The sequence below is a fragment of the Chiloscyllium plagiosum genome, chromosome 7 (assembly GCF_004010195.1).
Source record: "Chiloscyllium plagiosum isolate BGI_BamShark_2017 chromosome 7, ASM401019v2, whole genome shotgun sequence".
In the NCBI taxonomy this organism is placed as follows: domain Eukaryota; kingdom Metazoa; phylum Chordata; class Chondrichthyes; order Orectolobiformes; family Hemiscylliidae; genus Chiloscyllium; species Chiloscyllium plagiosum.
Genome location: NC_057716.1, coordinates 49,699,873 through 49,722,602, shown reverse-complemented (window position 1 = coordinate 49,722,602; position 22,730 = coordinate 49,699,873). Strand labels below are relative to the sequence as shown.

At 39.8% G+C, this 22,730-nt stretch overlaps 1 protein-coding gene across 9 annotated transcripts in view; it reads left to right on the top strand.

Moving 5' to 3' along the window:
• The window catches only part of fastkd1 (FAST kinase domains 1), a 53,629-nt gene that overhangs the window by 6,959 nt on the left and 23,940 nt on the right, over window positions 1-22,730 (top strand). For 6 of the 9 annotated variants that reach the window (XR_006312141.1, XM_043693660.1, XM_043693663.1 and 3 more), the window contains exons 2-7: window positions 2,648-3,144; window positions 4,137-4,205; window positions 18,674-18,799; window positions 20,173-20,571; window positions 20,997-21,107; window positions 21,752-21,883. Coding sequence is in view for 8 of the 9 variants with exons in the window: in XM_043693660.1 (XP_043549595.1) it covers window positions 2,795-3,144; window positions 4,137-4,205; window positions 18,674-18,799; window positions 20,173-20,571; window positions 20,997-21,107; window positions 21,752-21,883 (1,187 nt within the window). In the remaining variant the exon portion in view is untranslated. Of the gene's footprint in view, window positions 1-2,647; window positions 3,155-4,136; window positions 4,206-14,064; window positions 14,188-18,673; window positions 18,800-20,172; window positions 20,572-20,996; window positions 21,108-21,751; window positions 21,884-22,730 lie in introns of those variants that run through there. The other 3 variants (XM_043693664.1, XM_043693666.1, XM_043693668.1) reach the window with 3 other exon arrangements.

The window sequence follows — 22,730 nt, the reverse complement described above, 5'->3', positions numbered from 1 at the left end:
CCAAATGGCCTTACTTCCGCTCCTATGTCTTATGGTCGAAATATGATTGGGCTCATGGACCTGGGAAAGGTCAAGGCTATAAAATTATTTGAGTTATTGGAATCAAATTTTAAATTGAAAACTTTGTTGAATGAAGAAAGATGAGGAACATTGGTGTGTATCAGTGTACAGACAGCAGAGTCTTTACAGAACTGATGTTTTATTTACCTTCATACACCCTTTAGACAATTATGTCTTAGATGGCTTGAAAGAGTTTGAAGATTGACTATTGAGCCATGTGAATGCACGTTCATGACTGACAAATTGTGGGCTGGAACTTGAACCTCTGACTTTTTGGCTCAGAAGCATAAATGCTATCGGCTGAACCATACAGGCTCCTTTAACTCGGTTTTAAATAAAAAAAGGATTGCACCTTTAGGTCAACTGAAAATGTTGATAATGGGGCTCTTGTGGCACAATAAGATCAGAAGTTTTTTTTAATACACTTACTCATGGTATGGTGTCACTGGCTAAGTCAGCATTTATTGCCCATCTCAAAGGGCAATTACATCTCAACCACAATGCTATGGGCCTGGAGTCACATGTAGTCCAGACCAAGTAAGGGTGGTGGTTCATTCCCTAAAGGGTGTTTGAGAACAGCTAGATTTTTGTGACAATCTACAATGGATTCATAGTCTTCATTAGACTCTTATTTTTTATTTAATTTAAATTCCACCTTGTGCCATGGTGGGATTCGAACCCAGGTCACCCAAACATCATCTGGGATTCTGGATTAATAGTCCAGCAATAAAACCACAAATTTAGGAGCAGAGTCCCATTCCTACTACTTTAGCCATATTTTTCATTTGGCCCATCAAGTCTGCTAGTTGATCAATCATAGCTTTCTCAGACATTCTTTTGTGTTCTTCATGTAACCTTTGATCCCCTTACTGATCAAGAACCTATCTGCCTCTGTCTCAAAGACTCTTGGCTCCAAAAGCCTTCTACGGAAATGAGTTCCACAGATTCACCACTCTCTGGCTGAAGAAATTCCTCCTCATCTCATTTCTAAAGTGTTGTCCCTTCATTCTGAAACTGAGACTTTGGGTTCTAGTCTCTCCTACTCTGGAAATACCTTCTTCATGCCCACTCTGTAGGCCTCTTAAAGTTCTGTAAGTTTCAGTGTGATCTCCTTCATCCTTCTAAACTCTATCAAATACATGCCTTGAGCTCTCAACTGCTCCCCATATGATGGGCCTTTCTTCTCCAGGATCATTCTTGTCAACCTCCTCTGGACCCCTATGGAACTAGTCACTGGCTACCATCCTAAAAAAATCCCATTGTCCCCTCCTCTGCCACTTGGTCAAGGTGATGCAAAGTACTCACTCAGTTCATCTACCATTTCTTTGGAACCCAATACTACTTCTCCAGCCTCATTTTCGAGCAGTCCAAATGAATTTTTGCTATGCCTCCTGAATTACCCCCAGAGGTTCCTGCCATTGCTGTTCCATTGTCTTTATACTAGGTTCCCCTTCCAATCAACTTTGGCCAGTACATCCCTCATGTCTTTGTAGTTACCTTTTAATTGTAATACCTTACAGGACTGCTAAGTGGTTAGCACTGCTGCCTCACAGCGCTAGGGATCCAGGTTTGTTTCCAGCCTCTGGCAACTGTCTGTGTGGAGTTTGCACATTCTCCCCATGGCTGCATGTTTCTTCCGTGCGCTCCAGTTTCCTCCCACAATCCAAAGATGTGCAGGTTAGGTGAATTAGCCATGCTAAGTTGGTCATAGTGTTTAGGGATGTGTAGGTTAGGTTAGGTTAAGTGCATTAGTCAGAGATAAATGAGTAATGGGGAATGGGTTTGGGGGATGCTCTTCAGAGGGTTGGGCTGAAGGGCCTGTTTCCACACGGTAGGGATTCTAAGATACATCCATTTCAAACTTTCCCCCTCAAACTGCAGAGTGAATTCTATTATATTATGGTCATTGCCCCCTAGGGGTTCTTTCACCTTAAGTTTCCTGCCTCATTACACATCACCAAATGTGGAATTGCCTTTCCTAGTGGGCTGTTTCATAAACTGCTCCAAAAAGAATCATATCCATGAATTCATATTTTTGAGATCCTCAATCAACCTGGTCTTCCCAGTCTACCTGCATATTGAAGTCACCATAATTACTATAATGGTGTCTTTCTTACATTCCTTTCTGTCTCTTGATTTATTTTCTCCCCCACATCCTGACTACAGCCAGGAGACCTGTACATAACTCCCTTCTGAGTCATTTTTTTCTTTTTGTTTCTTCAATTCTACTTGGACAGATTCCATGCCTTCTGATTGTGTATGGCTTCTTGATATTGATTTAATTTCATTTCTTACTAACTAGGCAATCCTACCAAACTGCCTGACTGCCTGTCCTCTCGACAGGATGTGTATCCTTGGATATTTAGTTCCCAGCCAAGAGACAATGGTAATGTCCTTGCTGCTGGGAGAGAAAGCCCTGATACAGAGTGCTAGAGGTTGCTGCAGAGGTTTGTCATAACTCGTCTCAACAAATTGATTAAAAGTATCTACTGTTGATAGTGACTTCAATAATGTATTCAATATTATTTGTCTAAAATCACAAATATTTGTTTAATGTCATGTAATTGGATTTCTTCTATTTTTACAGATAATTAATACATCCTAAATGTCCTCTGGAATTTTCATTTTGTGGAGATAACAGATGTGGATTTTTGATACACAGCAGAAATATTTTGTGGTTACTTTTGGAATTTGAGAAGATCTGAAAATATACTTTAAGCTTGGAAAAAAAGACATGCTTCCAATAAAAATGCTTCTCTTGAAGCGAACATGCTGTCCTTCAATGAACTTTTATCGCCCATGGGCAATGGGTTGTGATTCCTTACTGGATCAGTTCGGCAACTGCTCCAATGAGGACCAAATATTTGACGTTGTAGGAAAAAATAAAGCCAAGCTTTCAGTGAAACATGTCGGGCATGCAATACATCTGCTCTGGCAATTTCAAAAAGAAAGGCCACAAATGTTGAGGACTATAGATTTCGTTAGAAAACATCCACAGTTCATGGTTCTTCGTGTGTTAGCTGAAAACAAGATTGACCTGATGGATGATGAAACATTGGTGGACATGTTATACAATGCACTGAGGTAACTACAGGTACTGAGACCAGTTAAATTCTTAAGAGGTTAAAGTGCACTTATTTTACACCATTGTCAACCCTCGTAGCATTGTTTTTAATTAATTCAGAGGGAGAGGGCTTTGCTGGCTCAACCAGCATTTATTGCCTGAGTTGCCCTTGAGAAGTGTGAAGGTATAAAGCGATCTGGGTTTGTTTGTACATCAGTCAATGAATGTTGACTGGCAGGTGCAGCAAGAAGGCAAAAGCAAGAAGGAAATGCCTTAATTGCATGAGGATTTAAGTTTAGAATTAGGGATGTCTTCCTGCAGTTTTATTGGGCCTTGGTGAGACCATAACTGGAACATTGCATGCAGTTTTGGTCTTCTAACATACAACATGGCATAAAGGAAGTGCAATGGAGATTCATGAGGCTGATATTTTGGATGGCAGAACTTTCCTATGAGGAGATATTGGTTTGATTGGCTCTGTTTTATTACAGTTTAGAAGAACAAGGGGATCCGATTGAAGCATGCAAAGCTCTATCAAGCTAGACAGGTTAAATGCAAAAAGAATATTTTCCCTGGTTGGACAGTCTAGCAGCAGGCAGGGGTCACTGTTTCAGTATACAAGGACTGAGATGAGGAAAAATGTTCTTCACTTAATTGGTAGCAAATCTGGAATGACAGGGAGTCAGTGAATAACACCAGCATGGAGTGTCTGTCTAAAATCCCAAGTAACTTTCTGGAAAACATTAGAATTCATAATCTAGCCCTAGACTATCCCTGAGCCATGTCAACCTTTCTTGAACTTGAGTGAAATTAGATGTTTAAGAACATTAAAATATTTCAGAAAGTGGATAACAATCCATTAAATGGTCATGCGTACAAGTCTGTTTGTTTGTTCCAGACATTTATTTTAGTTTTAGGGAGAGCCTTAATTCTCTCACATCTGAATCTATTCGTATTCATCATCATAGCTTCAAGTATAATTTAACAATATAATTTGTTGTTTCACTTGAAGGTTGAATGTTGAACCTCATGATTCAATGATACAACAATTTATGATTGAGGCATCAAGACGGATTGAAAGGTAAATGTAGCTACTTTTATTCTCATTATTTATAAGTTTAATAGTTTTGACAACTGATACAATAAAAAACAAAAAAAGTACCTCATTATGGAAATGCTGCAGAATTAATAAACCAGGTACACTGGAGAGTAATGGCACAAAGTGCAAGTGTGCAGCAAAGTACTTAAATGCCTAAAACTTCACCTTTTTATTTTAATGAGATGTGACTAAAAATGGGAAGTATTGTGCAGTTTTCTCTTGTTTGACACAATGTCTTATTTTCAGATAACACTTGGTACATAAGGTACATCATGTGTAGAATAAATTTAGTGAATACCACCAACAAAGCATCTGAATTATGTTATTTAAATAGTTAAAAATCACACAACACCAGGTTATAGTCCAACAGGTTTAATTGGAAGCACTAGCTTTCAGAGCACTGCTCCTTCAGTGCTCTGAAAGCTAGTGCTTCCAATTAAACCTGTTGGACTATAACCTGGTGTTGTGATTTTTAACTTTGTACACCCCAATCCAACACGGCATCTCCATCTCATGACTTATTTAAATGACATACCTATTGTAGTAATAACCATGAACTCCTCACTTTAGTTCCCTGCTTAATGTTTCACTTTAAAGTAAATCATTCTTTAGAGTCTGTTTCTGTAATTTATCTCGCAGTTCTTATTTTTGCACTTTGTCCATTGTCATTACTGTTCGTGGCGACATTGTGGTGTGAGGAAGTTTTCTACAAACCTCAGGACTTGGGCTGACCAGCTGTGTTTCATGACATCACTCCTACCCTACCATCCATCCCTCCTTGTTGCCATTCATTGGCTTGTTCACTTGCTTATCGCCTCACTCAAATGGTCGAAAGTACTGTTGAATTGCCACTTGACACCTATGTAGTAGAAATTTAGGAGACATTTGCTGGGATCGGGTAGTGAATACAATCACCATGGAATAGGTGGTGTTGAGGAGAGATTTGCCAGGAATTGAGAAGGTTGAGGATCGACTGACTGGAGGCTTGTGGGACTGGGGGTTGGGAACAGGCACACGGCTGGAATTAGGTTTGGGATTGGGGGTTGAACTTGGGGGAGATATCGGAATTAACTTCTGATCAGGTGTTGGAAAGACTCAGTAGGGATAATGGTGAGTCTTGCTGGAAATCAGAAGCCTAACTGCCGTTTATACATCAGTGCTTCCCAAACATTTTCCACTGTGACCACATTTCTAGGCTTGGGCCCTCAGTGAGACTTATGACAGTAGAGGTGGGTGAAGCTCCAAAGCACCTGTTTACTGACATGAGGCTGGTGACCCCAAAATTTCAGTTTACCACTCCACTTGGGGTCCTGACCGCTATTTCGGGAAACCCTGTTGGGAAAATTTGATTGACTTCAATTTGATTGGCATTGTTTTGCTTAAGTTTGCATTCTTAAAAAACACAACTAGGATGTTAAACGTAGAATTACTATTGCAAATCTGAGCATAAGGGCGGCACGTTGGCTCAGTGATTAGCACTGTTGCCTCACAGCACCAGTGACCCAGGTTCGATTCCAGCCTCAGGCGACGGTCTATGTGGAGTTTGCACGTTTTCCTCGTGTCTGCGTGGGTTTCCTCCGGGTGCTCCAGTTTCCTCCCACAATCCAAAGATGTGCAGGTCAGGTGAATTGGCCATGCTAAATTGCCCATAGTGTTAGGTGCATTAGTCAGAGGGAAATGGGTTTTGATAGTTACTCTTCGGAATGTCCGTGTGGACTTGTTAGGTCGAAGGGCCTGTTTCCACACTGTCGGGAATCTAATCTATTTTATTATGTTGTTTTCGCTGCTGTCTTCTCTGTTATGGAGATGCAATTAAAATTATAGCAATAGTGGTTGCCAAGTTGAGCATGTTAATTTTACTCAATACAGTCCATAATACCTCTTCCTTCAAGCTGTTTTCCTGTCCCTTGGAAACATTCCAATCTGAGGCATGGATAATTGATAGAATCCAAATCAAATTATTAACTATTTTAAAATATACTTTTTATTGAAGAATAGTTTTTTAAATATTACAACAAATACAAAACCATACAAAGAAAGAACACAAAACATTTTAAAGCACTCATGTACAAATGTATATATAAAAATTATCCCCAATAACTACTTAACTAAATACATAGTAACTAACAATGAACTAATAAATAATAATAATTATAATAACAATACAGCTCAGCAAAACAAAACACTAACTCGAAAATATCTTACCGGAGCCAAGTGGACTATGTGGAGAATCTTCAACTGTAAAGCATGAGTCCTGTTGCAAATTGATATCTTTCTTGCGTTTTCCCAAATATCTTCCCATGCCTCGGAGGATACCTCAACGCCGAGCTCTCTCCCCGACACCCTGCAAAGCCAATCAAACTCATCTGAGGAGTCACCCCCAGTTGATGATATAAAGTGCTGGCAGAAAGTGTACTCTTAGCAGTGAGCACCCTCCTCTCTATGTTGGATTTGTAGGGATCAGTCAAAAGTGTAGTCTTTTTTTGAATAAAATCCATAACTTGAAAGAAAACAAAAGAGGTCCCTGCTATATAGCTCATATTTCCCAGCTGAGTGATCAAAAGACATCATTGTGTCTCCCTGAAATAAATCACCCATGCAAGATACACCCCTAGCTGCCCAATGTTTGAATCCTGAATCAATCATCCCTGGTTGTAAACTCAGAATTCCCATTATAGGTGTAAGAAAAGATGTTTTGCCAATATTGCCTTCCCTCTGGCGAATTGCCCTCCATGCTTTAATAGTAATGATAACTGTTGGGTTATGGGAATATTCCTTAACTGTCCTAATTTTGTCCAAAAGTATCAAGCTAGTAAGGGGGCACTTTGCCTGAGAGGTTTTGATATGTAGCCATATTGAACGAGAGTCCCCTACAAGCCCAATCACTCTCATAATATAAAAGCGAGCTTAGTTGATAGTGTTTAACGTCTGGGAGAGACACACACACACACAGGCAATTGCAGTTTAGCTCATTTAATAAGGGGCTGCTTATGATGCCAAATGGAAGAGCTGGACCAGCCGTTCAGTCTCCTGAACATTTGCTTATCAAAAATCAGGGGGAACGTTTATATAGGGTACAACAAACGGAGAATAATAATGAGTTATCCGACCCAACCATGAGACTAGTAGTGCCTCCAATCTTTGAAGGTCCTATTTGATTTTGTCAAATAATTGACCAAAATTAGCTCTAAACAAGAACTGGAGTGATGAATATGCCCAAATACACAAAACCCCCCTGAGACCACTTAAATAGGAATTGAGAGTCGTCCTCAAGACACAGCACCTTCGTAAGACCACCCATAGACATAGCCTCTGATTTTGCAAAATTAATCTTGTACCCTGAAAAGGCACCAAACGTACTGATGTCTTTTATCAGGTGAGACACAAACTGCTGAATTTGCAAAATAATTAGTACATTGTCTACGTACAACGAAATCTTATGTAATTTTGACCCCACTTATGGAGCCGATATGTTGGGATCCCTATGAATGGCCTCCAACAACTGTCCAATTACCAATGTAAAAAGCAATGGCGAAAGGGGACAGTCCTGCCGGCTGCCCTTAAAAATACTAAAATTGCTTGATCATACCCCATTGGTGATGACCGCCACTGTAGAGAAACTTTACCCATCTTATAAAGGCTTCACCCAAGCCAAACCACTCTACAATATAGAAAAGGTACGGCCACTCAACTCTGTCAAATGCTTTCTCTGCATCTAGAGAAATCACCAATCCCTGTATTGACTATTGTTGACACGCTTGAATTACATTAAGCAGCCTCCAAACATTATTGAACGATCTGCGGCCCTTTGTGAAGCCCCTCTGGTCCTCTTTAACAATAAAAGGTAACGCAGTTTCCAGCTTAACGCAAGAGTCTTAAAGTCAACATTTAAGAGTGAAATGGACCTGTAAGTCCTCCGGGACCTTCCCTTTTTTAAGAATAAGTAAAATATACGCCTTTCTTAGAGATGGCAGGAGACGATCAGGACTGTACGAGTCATTGAACATGTTTGGGGATCATGCCCGGAAGCTCCAGATCCTTGAAAAATGACTCCATCTTGGCTAGCCCCTCCTCAGATTGGTTTAATTCAGAGTAAAATCCTTGAAATGCCACTTTAATCTTTTTGGAATCACATGTTAGATTCCCAGCCACTTCGCTAATCAATGTAATGGCTTGAGGGGCACTTTTTCCTGGTGAGATACACTAGGTACTTGCCTGGTTTGTCACCATGCTCATACAATCTTTATTTTGTGGAAGTAAACTCCTTCTTTGCTGTCTGCGTGAGCACAGAGTTCACTGCAGACCGCAGCGCCATAATCCTTGGCTAACGAGAACCTGTCAAAGTAAGCCTTCTCGGCTGCCTTCAGCCGTGCTTCAAGGAGACAGTGCTGCTAGCCCTTCTGCCCCTTCCTACTGGCAGAGTAGGAAATAACTAACCCCCGGCATAGGCTTTGGCAGTTTCCCAAAGGATGGACGGGCTACTAACTGAGCCTGAATTAATGTCTAGGAATACCCTAAATTCCTTAGAGAGGTGTTTCACACATTTATTATCCTTGAAGATAAAGGGATCTATGCACCAGTGCCTCGGGCCCACTATAGCATCCTTAATCTTAAAACTCCAGTGTACCTGTTAGTTATCGGAGATGGTAAAATTACCAATTGTACAAGATGCCACCAATCCAGGGTTGCCACGGGAGTCTCACAAAAGTAATGCTGGTGTGACATCTGTGTGGATTGGAAAAAAATGTAAAATCCCTGCCTGTAGGGTGGTGACACCTCCAGACATCTGCCACACAGATCCACTAATTGTTTAGCTTGTACAGAGGGTATTGGGGGATCTTTTGAGCAACCTGTCTATCGTGGGATCCATAAGATAATTAAAATCTTCCCCCATGATGATATGCCGAGACTCGAGACTGATCAATTTAGAGAAAGCATCCACCAGAAATTTGAGGGGATGGGCTGGAGGGCAGTAAACATTTAAAACACCATATTCTTCCTTGTTTATCAATGCTTTGAGGATCACAAACCTCCCATGTGTGTCTTTAACACATCTAGTAACTTCAATGAGAGATTCCTCCTCCCCAATATAGCCACTCCACGCCTTCTGGTAATAAAAGGTGAAAAGTAAAGCCAATCAAAGCCATTCTGCTTTAGTTTCAAATACTTCCTATCGTCCAAGTGTGTCTCCTGTACTAAAACATTATCCATCTTTTCATTTCGTAGACTCGAGAATACCTTTTTTCCTCTTAATTGGTGAGTGACTCCCCTTGCTGTTCCAGGTACACCATTTAATCAAGTCATTAGCCATAACCTTCTGCAGTAACATTTAAATTCCAGAGAGGAGGAACTCTAATTACAAATCGCCGAGCTTAGTGTCGCAAGATCCATCGAACGTAACAGTAGTGGTTTTAGTTTATGTAGTTTTTAACAAATTACAAAGCTACCAAAAACTGTATGCAACAAAACCTAAAAAACAAACGGATATATAAGGCGCAAATAGTGCTGATAGGGGAATTTGTCCCCTGCCGAAAGGAGGCGTCAACACATCCCAACTTTCCACCCCACTGCCAATACTGCAGTCAGGGCATAAACTGCCCGAAGGTAGATATCTAGCCATCCCAGCCATTTTCTGTCCTCCTAGCTAGAGCTGCACCACAAGCATAAGCAGCAAAGAAAGAAAATACACCATGGAATAACAATGTGAACAAAGACATTTTGAAGATAAATTAAGTACCCCACCCATCCTTTGGTATAACTTGAAGTCGAAAGTAAACATCTCAGCTGCCCCCGAGCATAGTTTAGACCAGATTATTATAAATTTAAAAAAAGGAAAAGAGAGCCCCAACTAGACTTTTTTTTTCTAAAGAAAATTCGAGACATACCCAAACAACACTACTATTTGTACACTCCAAGTGAATTTGTCCACAAAGTCGCTCGCCTTCTCCAATGTGTTAAAGAGACGTACAGATCCGTCTAAGGTGATTCGAAGCACTGCCAGATACCTCAGAGTATTGGATCCCGAGCTCCCTCAGTTTTGTCTTGATGCCATCATAGGATTTTCTTTTCCGGATCACAAACGCTGAGAAGTCCTGCAAGAACATGATTTTAGAGCCCTAGGAAACTAGGGCCTTTGGATCCTTCCCCTGGATTCTGGAAGCTTCCACAATTCTCTCCTTATCTCTATAGTGGTGAAATCGAACCAACGTAGTCAAGGACATTGGTCCAGACCTGACCTCCGTGCCATGACCTGGTGAGCCCTCTCAATCTTCAAGCTTTCCATTCCTCCCTCCAACTTAAGGAATTTCGGCAACCAGTCCTCAATAAATTCCACTGGTCACTCACTTTCCTTACCCTCCGGCACACTGACAATCCGAATATTTTTTCTCCTGCCCCAGTTCTTAAGGTCATCAACTTGGTCAAGCAAACTGTGGACCTGCGTCTCCAGGGCCTGGGTCCTATCCTTGGAGGAATCAGCATCAGCTTCCACTACTGTAACTCTACGTTCTATCTCATCTGTCCTTTTCTTGAGGTCTCCCAGCTCCTGTTCAAGCTTCTGCAGCATGATAGAGATCAGGGCCAGCCTCTCCTCTATCCACTTCCCCAACATTTCATGAGATTTCATGAGCTCCTTTACCAGGACCTGGTAGGAAGTAGAGTTCGAGGATCCTGCAGACTGGGCCATAGGCCCAGCCTCGGACATACCTCCTCCCTTCGGCATCCCTGGATGGCAAAAACTGAGGCAGTTTGTTCTCTAACAGTTTCCTGGGACTCCACGATCTTTCCAGATTCCCAGGATGTTGAGGTGGTCTGGATAGGGTGGGTCAGGACATTATCCTGCTTGCGATGTGGATGGGAGTCTGCAGCCCAATCTTTCTAGATCGCCACCATCCTGAATCCCCCCCCAAATTATTAATTTGAGTAGGAACAGTGTTGTGACTTCGTGGTTTTCGAATCTGCTGGGATCTTTCTAGAACCTCGGAGTTTTTGGATGGCTACATCCAGTGAATCCACTATTTCTGCAACCACTTCCTTTACAACCCTAGGATGCCGGTCATCAGGTTCAAGGAACTTGTCTGCCTTTCATTGCGTTAGGTTTTCTGGTGATTGTTTTAAATTCCTCCCTTATTTCTGACCCTTGATTTTACACTCTTCTTAGGATGCTTTCTGTGTCTTCTCTGAAGACAAATAATAAATACTTGCTCAAAGTCTCTGCCGTTTCCTTTGTTAATGTTCCAGTCTGACCTCCTGAAGACCAATGCTTGCTTTAGTTACACTATTTCTTTCAATTTACCTCTGCATCTTTTACTGCTTGTTTTTATATTTGTTGCTAGTTTTCTGTCATACTCCGCTTTCTACCCTTTTTGGTTTAAGTCATCCTTTACTGGTTTCTAAAACCTTCACAATCTTTTAGTCACTCCCATAAATCGTCATCCAGTTTGACACTGCTAACTAAGGAAGTTAAGGACAATGCATGGTGCATCCTTCTAGTAGAATATTTCTTCCTCAATGGAATGTCAGCCTTGGTCCAAATGCAGGTTAAAAAACTGAGCTCCACATATGATATGAGAGTGACTACTTGTGACATCGTGGCAGTAATTGCCAAGATAAAGCATTAAAATACCTGAACAATAATGAAACCAGTGGGAATTGGGGGTGGGAGTACGTGAAGTCTTCTCTGGTTGAAGTTATACAAGCACAGAGGAAATGCATTGGGTGCGAAGAGGCTCCGTACCAGGAGCTGACCAGAAGAATTCCTCAGGGTAGTGTCCCAGACACAACAACTTCTTCAAGAAGCTTTTGTCTGTAAAGTCAGAAATGGGGATATTCACTGATGCTCTATGTTCATCATTCATTACCCAGCAGTTATTGAATCAGCCTGTATCCTTATGCAGCAAGACTTGTACGACATCCAAAGCTTATCCACATCTACAAGGCACAAATCAGATCTTTGATGGAACACTTTCCATTTTTTTGGTAAAGTGCAGCGCTTGCAAAACTCAAGAAGCTCAACACCACCCAGAACCAAGCAGTCTACTTGATTGACACAAAATCCACCATCTTCAACATTCCCTCCTCCAAAATCGATGGCTAGTGTTTCACTATCTACATGATGCACTGCAGCAACGCAGCAGGCACCTTCAACTTGTACCTTCTAAAACTGACCTCTACTACTTGAAGAAAGGACTGCAGATGCTAAAGATCAGAGTTGAAAGTGTAGTGCTGGAAAAGCACAGCAGGTCAAGCAGCATCTGAGGAGCAGGAGAATCAATGTTTTTGGCATAAGCCCTTCATCAGGAATAAGACTTGTGAGCCAAGGGGTAGAGAGATAAATGGGAGGGGTTGGGGCTGGCGGGAAGGTAGCTGAGATGCAATAGGTAGATGAAGGTGGGGGTAATGATGACAGGTCAGAGAGGAGGATGGAGCAGTTAGGTGGAAAGGAAGATGGACAGGTCATGAGATTTTTATGGGATTAATGTGGACTTCACCAGTTTCCTCATTTCCCCATCCCCACCTTCTTCCAGATCCAACCTTCTAACTTGGCACCACCCTCATGGCCTGTCCTACCTGTCCATCTTCCTTCCCACCTATCTGCTCCACCGTTCTCTCGAACCTATCACCATTTCCTCCACCTTCATCTACCTATCACACTCTCCACTACCTTCCTGCCACCCCACCCAAGCCTCATTCCTGATGAAGGGCTTATGCCCGAAACATAGATTCTACTGCTCCTCAGGTGCTGCCTGACCTGTGCTTTTCTAGCACCACGCTACTACTTGAAGGACAAGGGCAGTAGATGCCTGGAAGTATCACCTCCTGCGGTTTCTTTCATTGACATTGAGTCAAAATCCTGGAACAACCTAATAGCACTGAATGTATTTGTCCCCCAGGGATTGTTCAGAAAACGAGCTTAGCACTACCTTCTGCAGGGAAATTAGGAACGGCCAATAAATGCTGGGCTAGCCTGCGATATCCACATCCCAATTTAAAATAAAAATATGGTATGGTATATAATTGTAATGGAGAGCATTGATGTCAAATCTCTATGCTGTGTTCAACAACTTCTCTAAGCCATTTTCCTCAATAGTACCATCAGTAAGAATATTGTGTAAAACACTGGAGAGAGCAAGGAAAAGCATTTGATATTGAAGGTAAAGAAAAATCTTGAATATTCTTTCATTAAGGAGAGTTTAGATTAGATTCACTACAGTGTGGAAACAGGCCCTTCGGCCCAACCAGTCTATACCGACCCTCTGAAGAGTAACCCACCAGACCCATTTCCTCTCTGACATACTGCACCTAATGCTATGGGCAATTTAGCATGGCCAATTCACCTGACTTGCACATCTTTGGACTGTGGGAGGAAACTGGAACACCTGGAGGAAACCCATGCAGGCACAGGGGAGAATGTGCAAACTCCACACAGACAGTTGCCCGAACCTGGTACCCTGGTGCTGTGAGGCAGCGGTGCTAGCCACTGTGCCGCCCACGGTTAATGTTAATTTTCCCCACATTCACCAGGAATGCATTGTTTTACTTGTTGTTTAGTATTTTGTTAGTAAGTCTAAACCTTGCATAAATCTGATCAAATATATTTTGTTAATTTTATGAAAATAAGGTATATCATTAATGCAACAATACATCCACCATAAGGTAATAATGTAGGTATGTGCTTTTTTTAAGAGAAGCGGATAAACATTTGTAAAATGAAGCTTTAGAGTATTGAAAAAGTTCAAAGCATTAGACTTCAGTGAATAGCTCCTTCAAAGTTAGCACATATGTGATAGGTTTAATGTTTCTATACTATGAAATCTGAGGATATTTTCTATCTTTCCTTCAGGAATCATAATATGTCCTTGGGAGAATGAAAAGTAACCACTGTTAAAGTCAGCAAATGCCATTTAGAAATCATCAAAATCTCACATGTCAAGAAAAGAAAGCTATATTAATGCTGATTGAGAGGGTAGGTGACCAGAAGGAGGCCATTCCACCCATATTGTTCTCTATCAATAAGGAAATTTGCCCAGTGTGTTAGATCATTTTCAATGAAACGTATGTTTTAAGGCTAAGTTGCATCTTAGGAAGATACCCAAATCTGATTAGAAACATGGGCTGAATCTTATTTTTGACTATCGGTTTTGTAAGGTTTCATGAAGTTCTTCCCTCTGCTAGGCGTACCGAAATTTCTCATTGAATCTTACAAAATCCACTTAATTACCTACTCTACCTCGATGGTTCTTCTCTTGCCTTATTTCTAGCCCTATTCTACCACTTGCCATTCCTGGAACAGCATTCCACTTAATGGATTAGATTAGATTAGATTACTTACAGTGTGGAAACAGGCCCTTCGGCCCAACAAATCCACATCGACCCGCCGAAGCGTATACCACCCAGATCCATACTCCTACATTTACCCCTTCACCTAACACTGCGGACAATTTAGCATGGTCAATTCACCTAACCCGCACATTTTTGGATTGTGGGAGGAAACCGGAGCACCCGGAGGAAACCCACGCAGACACGGGGAGAATGTGCAAACTCCACACAGAGAGTCGCCTGAGGTGGGAATTGAACCCGGGTCTCTGGCGCTGTGAGGCAGCAGTGCTAACCACCGTGCCGCCCACAGACAGGATAACCACTGACAGACTGGCATCCCTGACATATGCACCACCTTTAAAAGATCACTCTGCACCCGAACGGACATTGGCATTCTGAAGCTACGTTGTTTGTTGAAGGACAGTCTTTCCAGAAGAGTCTGAGGAGGGGTAAATGGTGCTGCAGTTCTTTGACCGAAGCCTTCAGGAGGCAGTCTCCCACTTTAGAATAGGCAGTTCAAAATTAATCTGTGATCAAGGGCAAGGGAATATGATTGTAAATGAGGAAGCTATGTGGGCCCAAGGGGCAGCTCTTGCGGACCCTCTGTCTCTACAGTTGTCCAACAATTATGATGTTCTTGCAGCCTGTATGGACAAGAGTGGCTTGCAGGAATGATTAGCAAGCTAACCACATCACTGTGGTACAAAATGCCATTCAAGCAGAAGAGGAAATAGTAATCATTGGGGGTGGTATAGGTATGGGGCTACATGCTGTTCTCTGCAGTCATGCACATGAGTCCTGAAGGCTGTGTTACCTGCCTGTTGTCAGGTTTAAGGACATCTCCTTGGGGTGGAGAGAAATTTGGAGGGGAAGGATCCAGGTGTTACTATCCATGTTGGTACTAGTGACATTGCTAGGAGTGGAACAGTAGCTCTGCTGAAAGATTTTGAACCATTTTGAGCTTAACTTTAAAAAAAAGTTAATTCCAATGTAATAATCTCTGGATTACTACCTAAATCATGGGTAAACTGGCATAGGGTAAACAAAGGAGTTAAAAAGTGGTGTAGTGGGAATGCGTTTCAGTTCATAGGGCATTAAGACCAGTACTAGGACAGAAGGGAGCTTTTCCATTGGGACAGGCTTCACTTAAACTGTGATGAGACCATTGTCCTGGTAAATCGAATAACTAGGACTATAGCAAGGAGATAAACTAAAGAGAAGGGAGGGGAGATACATAGGCTGCTAAATCAAAAATAAGGCAGCATTGCTGGACAGCTGTTTTGATAATGACACCCACAGTGTACAAATGTTAAAAAAGCAGCCAATAAGATCAAAAGGGAAAACGATGGTTAAAAAGGCCAAATTAATGACATTTTACTTAAATGCATGCTGTATTCAAAACAAAATTAATAGCACAAGAAAAGAATAATGTGTAGAATCGTATAGCCATTATGAAGGCATGGTTACTAGGAGATCTAAATTAGGACCTTTCCCAAAACACAGGTGAGAAGGGTAGGGTAGCTTTCTTTGTACAAGATGGAATAAATACTATAGCAACAAATGATCTACGATCATCTGATTCCAAGTAGGTGGAAGTAAGAAATAACAAGGGAAGAAGACTATGGTAAACAGTAGTCTCTTGGCATCCCTAACAGTCGCTATTCTATAGGATAGAGAATAACGTAAGAAGTAATGAGGACATGTAACAAAGTTAGTACATTAATTATGGATGACCTTTATCTTGTGGATTGTGAAAATCAAATTGCAAAAGGTAACCATGAAGAAAAGCTCAGTGTATTTGGGACAGTTTCGAGAACAATATGTTATGTATACGACCAGAGCTTTAGATGTGGTAATACATAATTAGGCATGTTTAATAAACTACGTCAGAGTAAAATTTGTGCTAGAAAAAAGTAACCGTAACATCGTAGAATTTAACATTTCAATTAGAGAGAAAGTTCGGTCAGAAATAACTGTAGTAAACTTAAATAATGTTAATTATATAAGGAGAGCAGAATTGGCTGGAGTGAACGTAGAAAGAGGTTTAGCAGTAAAAATAGTTGAGAAACAATGTTTAATAAAATAGATCACGACTCACAGCAAAGATATGTCCCAGTAAGGAAGAAAGATTCTTGGAAGGGGATAAACTAACCATAGTCAACTAAGAAAGTTAAGGATAGTATCAAATTGAAAGGAAAAACCTACAATGTCTCAAAGATTAATAGTAAACCAGAGGAATGCAAAGTTTTAAAAGCCAATAAAAGATGACCAAAATAATAGAGAGGGAGAAAAGACCTATGAGGGCAAATTAGCAAGTAACATACAAAAGTACCAAGTGCTTCTTAAAGTATATTAAAAAAGGAAAGATGGATCAACGTGAACACAGGCCTTTGGAGAATTAAGTTGGGGAAATAATAATGGGGAAACCACAAAAATGGCAAGAATCTGTTTCCCTGCTGTACATCTCTATGACTCTATGAAAGTTTGAATACTTTGTCATATCTTTAAATAGGTGAATACTTTGCATCAGTCTTCACAGTAGAATACAATAATAGCATTCCAAAATGCTAAATGGTTAAGGGGTGGGAAAGAAATAAACACAATAACTAATGCTAGAGACAAAGTACTAGGACCCTAATTGTGCCAAAGGCTAATAAACCTGCAGGACCTAGGATTTGAAAGGAAGTAAGTGTGGAGATAGTGGATATACTGGTAGTAATTTTCCAAGAATCCTTAGATTCTGGAAGAGTTTGAGGATTGGAAAACTGCCAATGTAACACCCTTATTCAAAAAAGGAAGGAGACAAAAATCTGTTAACGACACGCCAGTTGGCTTTTGGCAAAATGTCAGAGTCTATTGTAAAGGATGTAGAAGTAGAGAATGTAGAAATACATAATACAGTATGATTAAGCAAAGATAAGTTGCCTTCTCAAAGGGGAAATCGTGATTAACAAATTTATTAGAGATCTTTGAGCAGGTAACAAGCAGGAGAGAAAAAGAAACTATAATATATTTGGATTTCTAAAAAACATGTAATTAGGTACAGCACATAAGGCCATTTAACAAGAGCCCATGGTGTTAGGAGTGATATATTAGCATGGATGGAGAATTGGCTAGCTAATTGAAGACTGAGAGTTGGGATAAGAGGCATTTTCAGGATAGGAAACTTATGTAATGGTGTGCCACAGGGATCCCTACTGCTAATCATTTATAATATACACTAAAGACTTGGATACAGAAGTGAATCTACAATAGACAAGTTTGTAGATGAGAAACAAATAAAAGTGGGAAGACAAGTAGTAAAGGATGACTGAGTCTGCAAAGGAATATGGATAAGTGGAGTTAATGGGTGACAACCGGGACAGGTTGAATATAAAGTGGGAAAATATGAGTTTATGCACTTTGCAGAAAGAATAGAAGAGATATTACTGAGTATTTAAGAGGGGGAAAGATTGCAGAAATCTGCAGCACTGAAGAATTTGGGAGCTCACCCATGAATCTTGAAAAGCTGGTGTATAAATTCAGGTAGGGAAGGCAAATGGACTGTTGGCCTGTATTTAAAAGGTAATGGTGTATGAAAATAGGAAGGTGATGCTAAAACTACAAGGCACTAGTTAGACCATAGCTGGAATAGTATGGCTCTCTTCTTTAGATTAAGTACTCTAGATCTACACTCATCAACTTATGGAAATAGTTTCTTTATTTGTTCCCCTTAATACTGAGAGAACTTTTGATCAAATCACCAATTAATCTTCTAACTTCCAGGGAACGCAACCCAATCTCTCTTCAATTAACCAGATGGTATTCATTTTAATTCCTTTCCAAGATGTGGTGTCGAGAACTGAATGCTGTGTAGTAGTTATGGTGTGACCAGGGCTCTATAGTATCTGTGTTACAACTTCTAATTCCTTACATGCTGGTCCTCCGATATAAAGGTCAGCATTCCCTTACTTTCACAATTATTAAGAAAAGCTATTACTAATACTATTTAACATTCTTGCTCAGCTTGTTTTTAAAGCAGTCACCACACCCAAAAAGATAATTAAACACAACATTATTCTGAATAAACTATTTATATTGTTCCAGTATTATTTTCCAAGCCGTAAGCATTAACGTTGTGTCTACTTTGACAGGTTTAATATGACTACATTATCCAAGTTTGCTGTGTGCCTGACTGATCAACATATGTACCACAGTCCACTGATGGGAAAAATCACTGATATTGTTCACAGGAAGTTGGAATATATACACGATGCAAGGTAATGTTACGAGGCAAGTCGAACCATTTTGTTGGCTTCTGGCTGCAGTACTTTGTCACTAATTTTGCATTGGTTTGGGTTTGCATACTTTAATTTTAAAATAATTAATCATATGTGAAGTGCATTGGAATGGCTTTGAGAAACTTCAGATGTTGGGTAAATGGAAAATTTTATTTTGAGGTGCAATGTAAAGAAACTATAATTTTGGGGGTTGCTGTATTTTACATGTTTTAATAAATATTTTGTTAAAAAATGCATTTCAATTTGATCAGAAGCATTTTTCTTGAATTTAATCAGTTGGTGCACCTTTACAGTAGAATGTTGTCAGCAGAGGGTTTTTTTTATTCCAAGTTAATATATTTTTAGATGTTATCGAGTCATACAGTTTTCATAACATGTTTCGCTGGTCATCAAGCATCCATATTTCATCTAATTTTCCAGCACTTGGCCCATAGTCCTGTATGTTATCATGTTTAAACTGTTCATCTAAATAATTCTGAAATATTTTGAGGCTTCCCACGTCTGGCATCTTTTTAGGCAGTGAGTCAGATACCCACAACATTCTAGATTTTTGTTTTGTTTCTGCAAATCCCCTCTGAACTTCCTGCTCCATACTTTTAAAAGGGTGCCCCGCAGTTATTGATCCATATATCAAGGGTGAGTGTTTTTCCCTATCTACTGTGTCTATCCCTCTGTTTTCCCCGTCAGCCTTCTCTGCTGTTGAGGAAAATAACCTAAGCCTATCTAGTCTCTCTTTATAGCTGAATTGTTTCAGCTTTCGCAAAGTGCTAATGAATCTCTTCTGTACTCCCTCTGGTACAATCACATACGTCCCTTGCTGTAGTGACCAAAACTGCACACCGTATTCCAGCTGTGGCCTAACTTATGTTTTATACATTAGTTCTATCATAACCTCATTTCTCTGGTATTGAATGCCTTGACTAATAAAGACTAGTATCCCACATCCATTCTAAGCCACTTTATGTTTCTGTCCTTTTGCCTTCAAGAAGCTATGGACATGCACATCAAGGTCTGTCTAATCCTCTGTGCTTTCTAGGATCACACCATTCAATATGTATTCCCTTGCCGTGTTAGTTCTGATCATTGTCCTTTTGAACTGATAAATGTATCATGACTAAACAGCAAGATTAAAAGATCTTTAAGAAAATTACTGTAGCACAGCACTACTTATACTGATATTTATCAGTACTAATCTATTGTTATCTATTCACTCTGAAATCAACTGTACATTAAGTACTGTGGCACAGGAAAAGAAGGTGTAGTCTTTATTGCAATATAGAACATTATGCAAAGCAATGAATTATTCTGAAAACATTAATTGTCATTGCTAATTATGTCTGCCTGTTGAATAGAATACTTTCATCTTTAATGTTAAGCATCTCTGGAATGATCTCCACACGTCTTCGGAATTGTCTGATAGAAAAGGCAGAATTTCTGTTGGATACCAAAGATTCTTCTCAATTTAACAATCCACGCCGAATAGTACAATTTCTACGCAACATCAAGTTCAGTTATCGTCCTCTGCTGGAAAAATGCAACAAGATTTTTCTTCAGAACATAAAAAATCTAGATGCTGATAACATAAGTATAATCCTTGGGGTCTACCAGTCTTTACATTTTAACAACTGTGACTTTCGCTTATCTGCTAAATGGAGACTTACTGAACTTATGAATGCACACAGTGACTCTGCCAGTTTTGCCAAGCTATTTGCAGCATTAGGACCTTTATCTGGATCAGTGGTTAGAGAAAGGTATGTTCTTAACTTAGAGAGCTATGCCATCTAAAAATAACTTCTGAACACATTCTTTACTCATTGCATAAGAAAAATGTGGAGCAGTGTTTTGTTTTTTGCAGTTCTATTGTTACATGGTGTAAAAACCATTCTTACGAAATATGTAAATGTCATTGCTTTGAAATTTTAATTTAATGATCTTCATCCATTTGAGATAATTAAATTCCTTTTAAAAATTACCAGAAGTAATGCCTAGTATTTAATATAGTTTAAAAAAATTTAATATCATCTCATTTAAACTAATTTAAATTTAGTTTATAAAATTACAATAAGTAATGCATTATGGGTATTTTCTACATCAAAACTCATTAGAATATAATGAACAAAATAATTTGCAGCAAACTTTTCTTCCTTCCTCGTTATCCCACCACCCTGTCAAATAGGCTTGAATCTGCTACTTTGTTAATGGTTGATGAGTTTAGCCCTTCACAAACATTAGCAGTTATAGAAACCATGGAAGAGATGGAATGCAGGAATTCACAACTAATTCAAAAGTAAGTATACATACTATTGCTCACAAGGATAAGTAGTCTATTGGTTGTGTTTGTTCTGTGTTATCACTTCCTTCATTTTAGGGAGAGATAGTGGGCAATGATAGTGTCAATGGGCTACAAATCCAGAGGGCTGAATTGATACTCTAGTGACACAAGTTCAAATTCTAAGCAGGTAATATTATTTTTCAATTGATAAAATATAGAATTGAAAGTTTACTTTCATTATCAAAATCCATAACTACAATGGAATTGAGGCTTATTGTCAGCTAAACTAAATGGTGGAGAAACTGTAACAGAATAGTTCAATAATGGGTATTCATTGTTCTGAACTTTAATATGCTTTTGCATAATGAAGGAAGCGTCCATGAGCCAGCCATTAATGGGTTCATTACTGTCATGCAAGTGAGGAAATCTGTTATCTTATTCAGCCTGACTTACTCGTAACTCCAGACCCATAGCAATGTAGTTAGGCCTAACTGCTTCTCCAAATTGACTGAGTAAACTATTCAGATCAAGGGCAGTTAGAGATGTGGAACAAATAATGGCCTTGCTAACAATGAACACAAACTACATAAAGGATAATGAAAACATTTCATATTGATATTTAACTAGAAAATACTTATTTTACCTTTCACCTTGCTCAGAGTTGCAACAGCTTTGTACACACAATTGCATCAATACAAGCCAGTGGATATTGCAAGATTAACAAAGGCATTGCTGTCACTTCGTTGTCAAAATCCAGAGTTATATGCAGAATTGAGGCGAATGTTAACAAGGTAAAATGAATCGTGAAGAAAACTGATCTTACCATAAAATTTGTTATAAATATTTTTCGTTCTGAACTTTAACATTGCCACAGCAGTAGTGTTCAAGTGCTTTAGAGAGGTTTCATAACATGTCTGAATAGGTTGATGAGAAAATATCATACAGCGGACTCAGGAGGGTTCTTGTGATGCTGCAGATGTTTGGATAACTAAATAAATGGAATTGTAAGTTTGAATTCTTAGTTTTGTTTGCAATGCATGCAAAGCTGAATTTCTGTAGAATTTCTGATATTACTGTAATGTAGAAATTAAGTTAATTGAATGCAGAACACTGCATTTTATAAATAAACTTGAAATGTAACTAGAATGTTCAACTGTTGAGGCTTTTTGGGCCTTTACTATTATGTATTAATCAACACTAGTATAGAATTGGTTGCATTCTGCTAAAATGATATGCTGTTTTGGGAGCTAACATTTTATACAGTTAGCAGCAGCAAATATGGAATATGTTTTCAAAGTGCTCCATGCAAATCATGTAGCAGTCAGGAAAAACAAAATTGGGTACCTTAAAAAATTGAGGAGAAAGTGAGGTCTGCTGATGCTGGAGATCAGAGCTGAAAATGTGTTGCTGGAAAAGCGCAGCAGGTCAGGCAGCATCCAGGGAACAGGAGAATCGACGTTTCGGGCATAAGCCCTTCTTCAGGAATGAGGAAAGTGTGTCCAGCAGGCTAAAATAAAAGGTAGGGAGGAGGGACTTGGGGGAGGGGCGTCGGAAATGCGATAGGTGGAAAGAGGTCAAGGTGAGGGTGATAGGTCAGACTGAGGTGGGGGCGGAGAGGTCAGGAAGAAGATTGCAGGT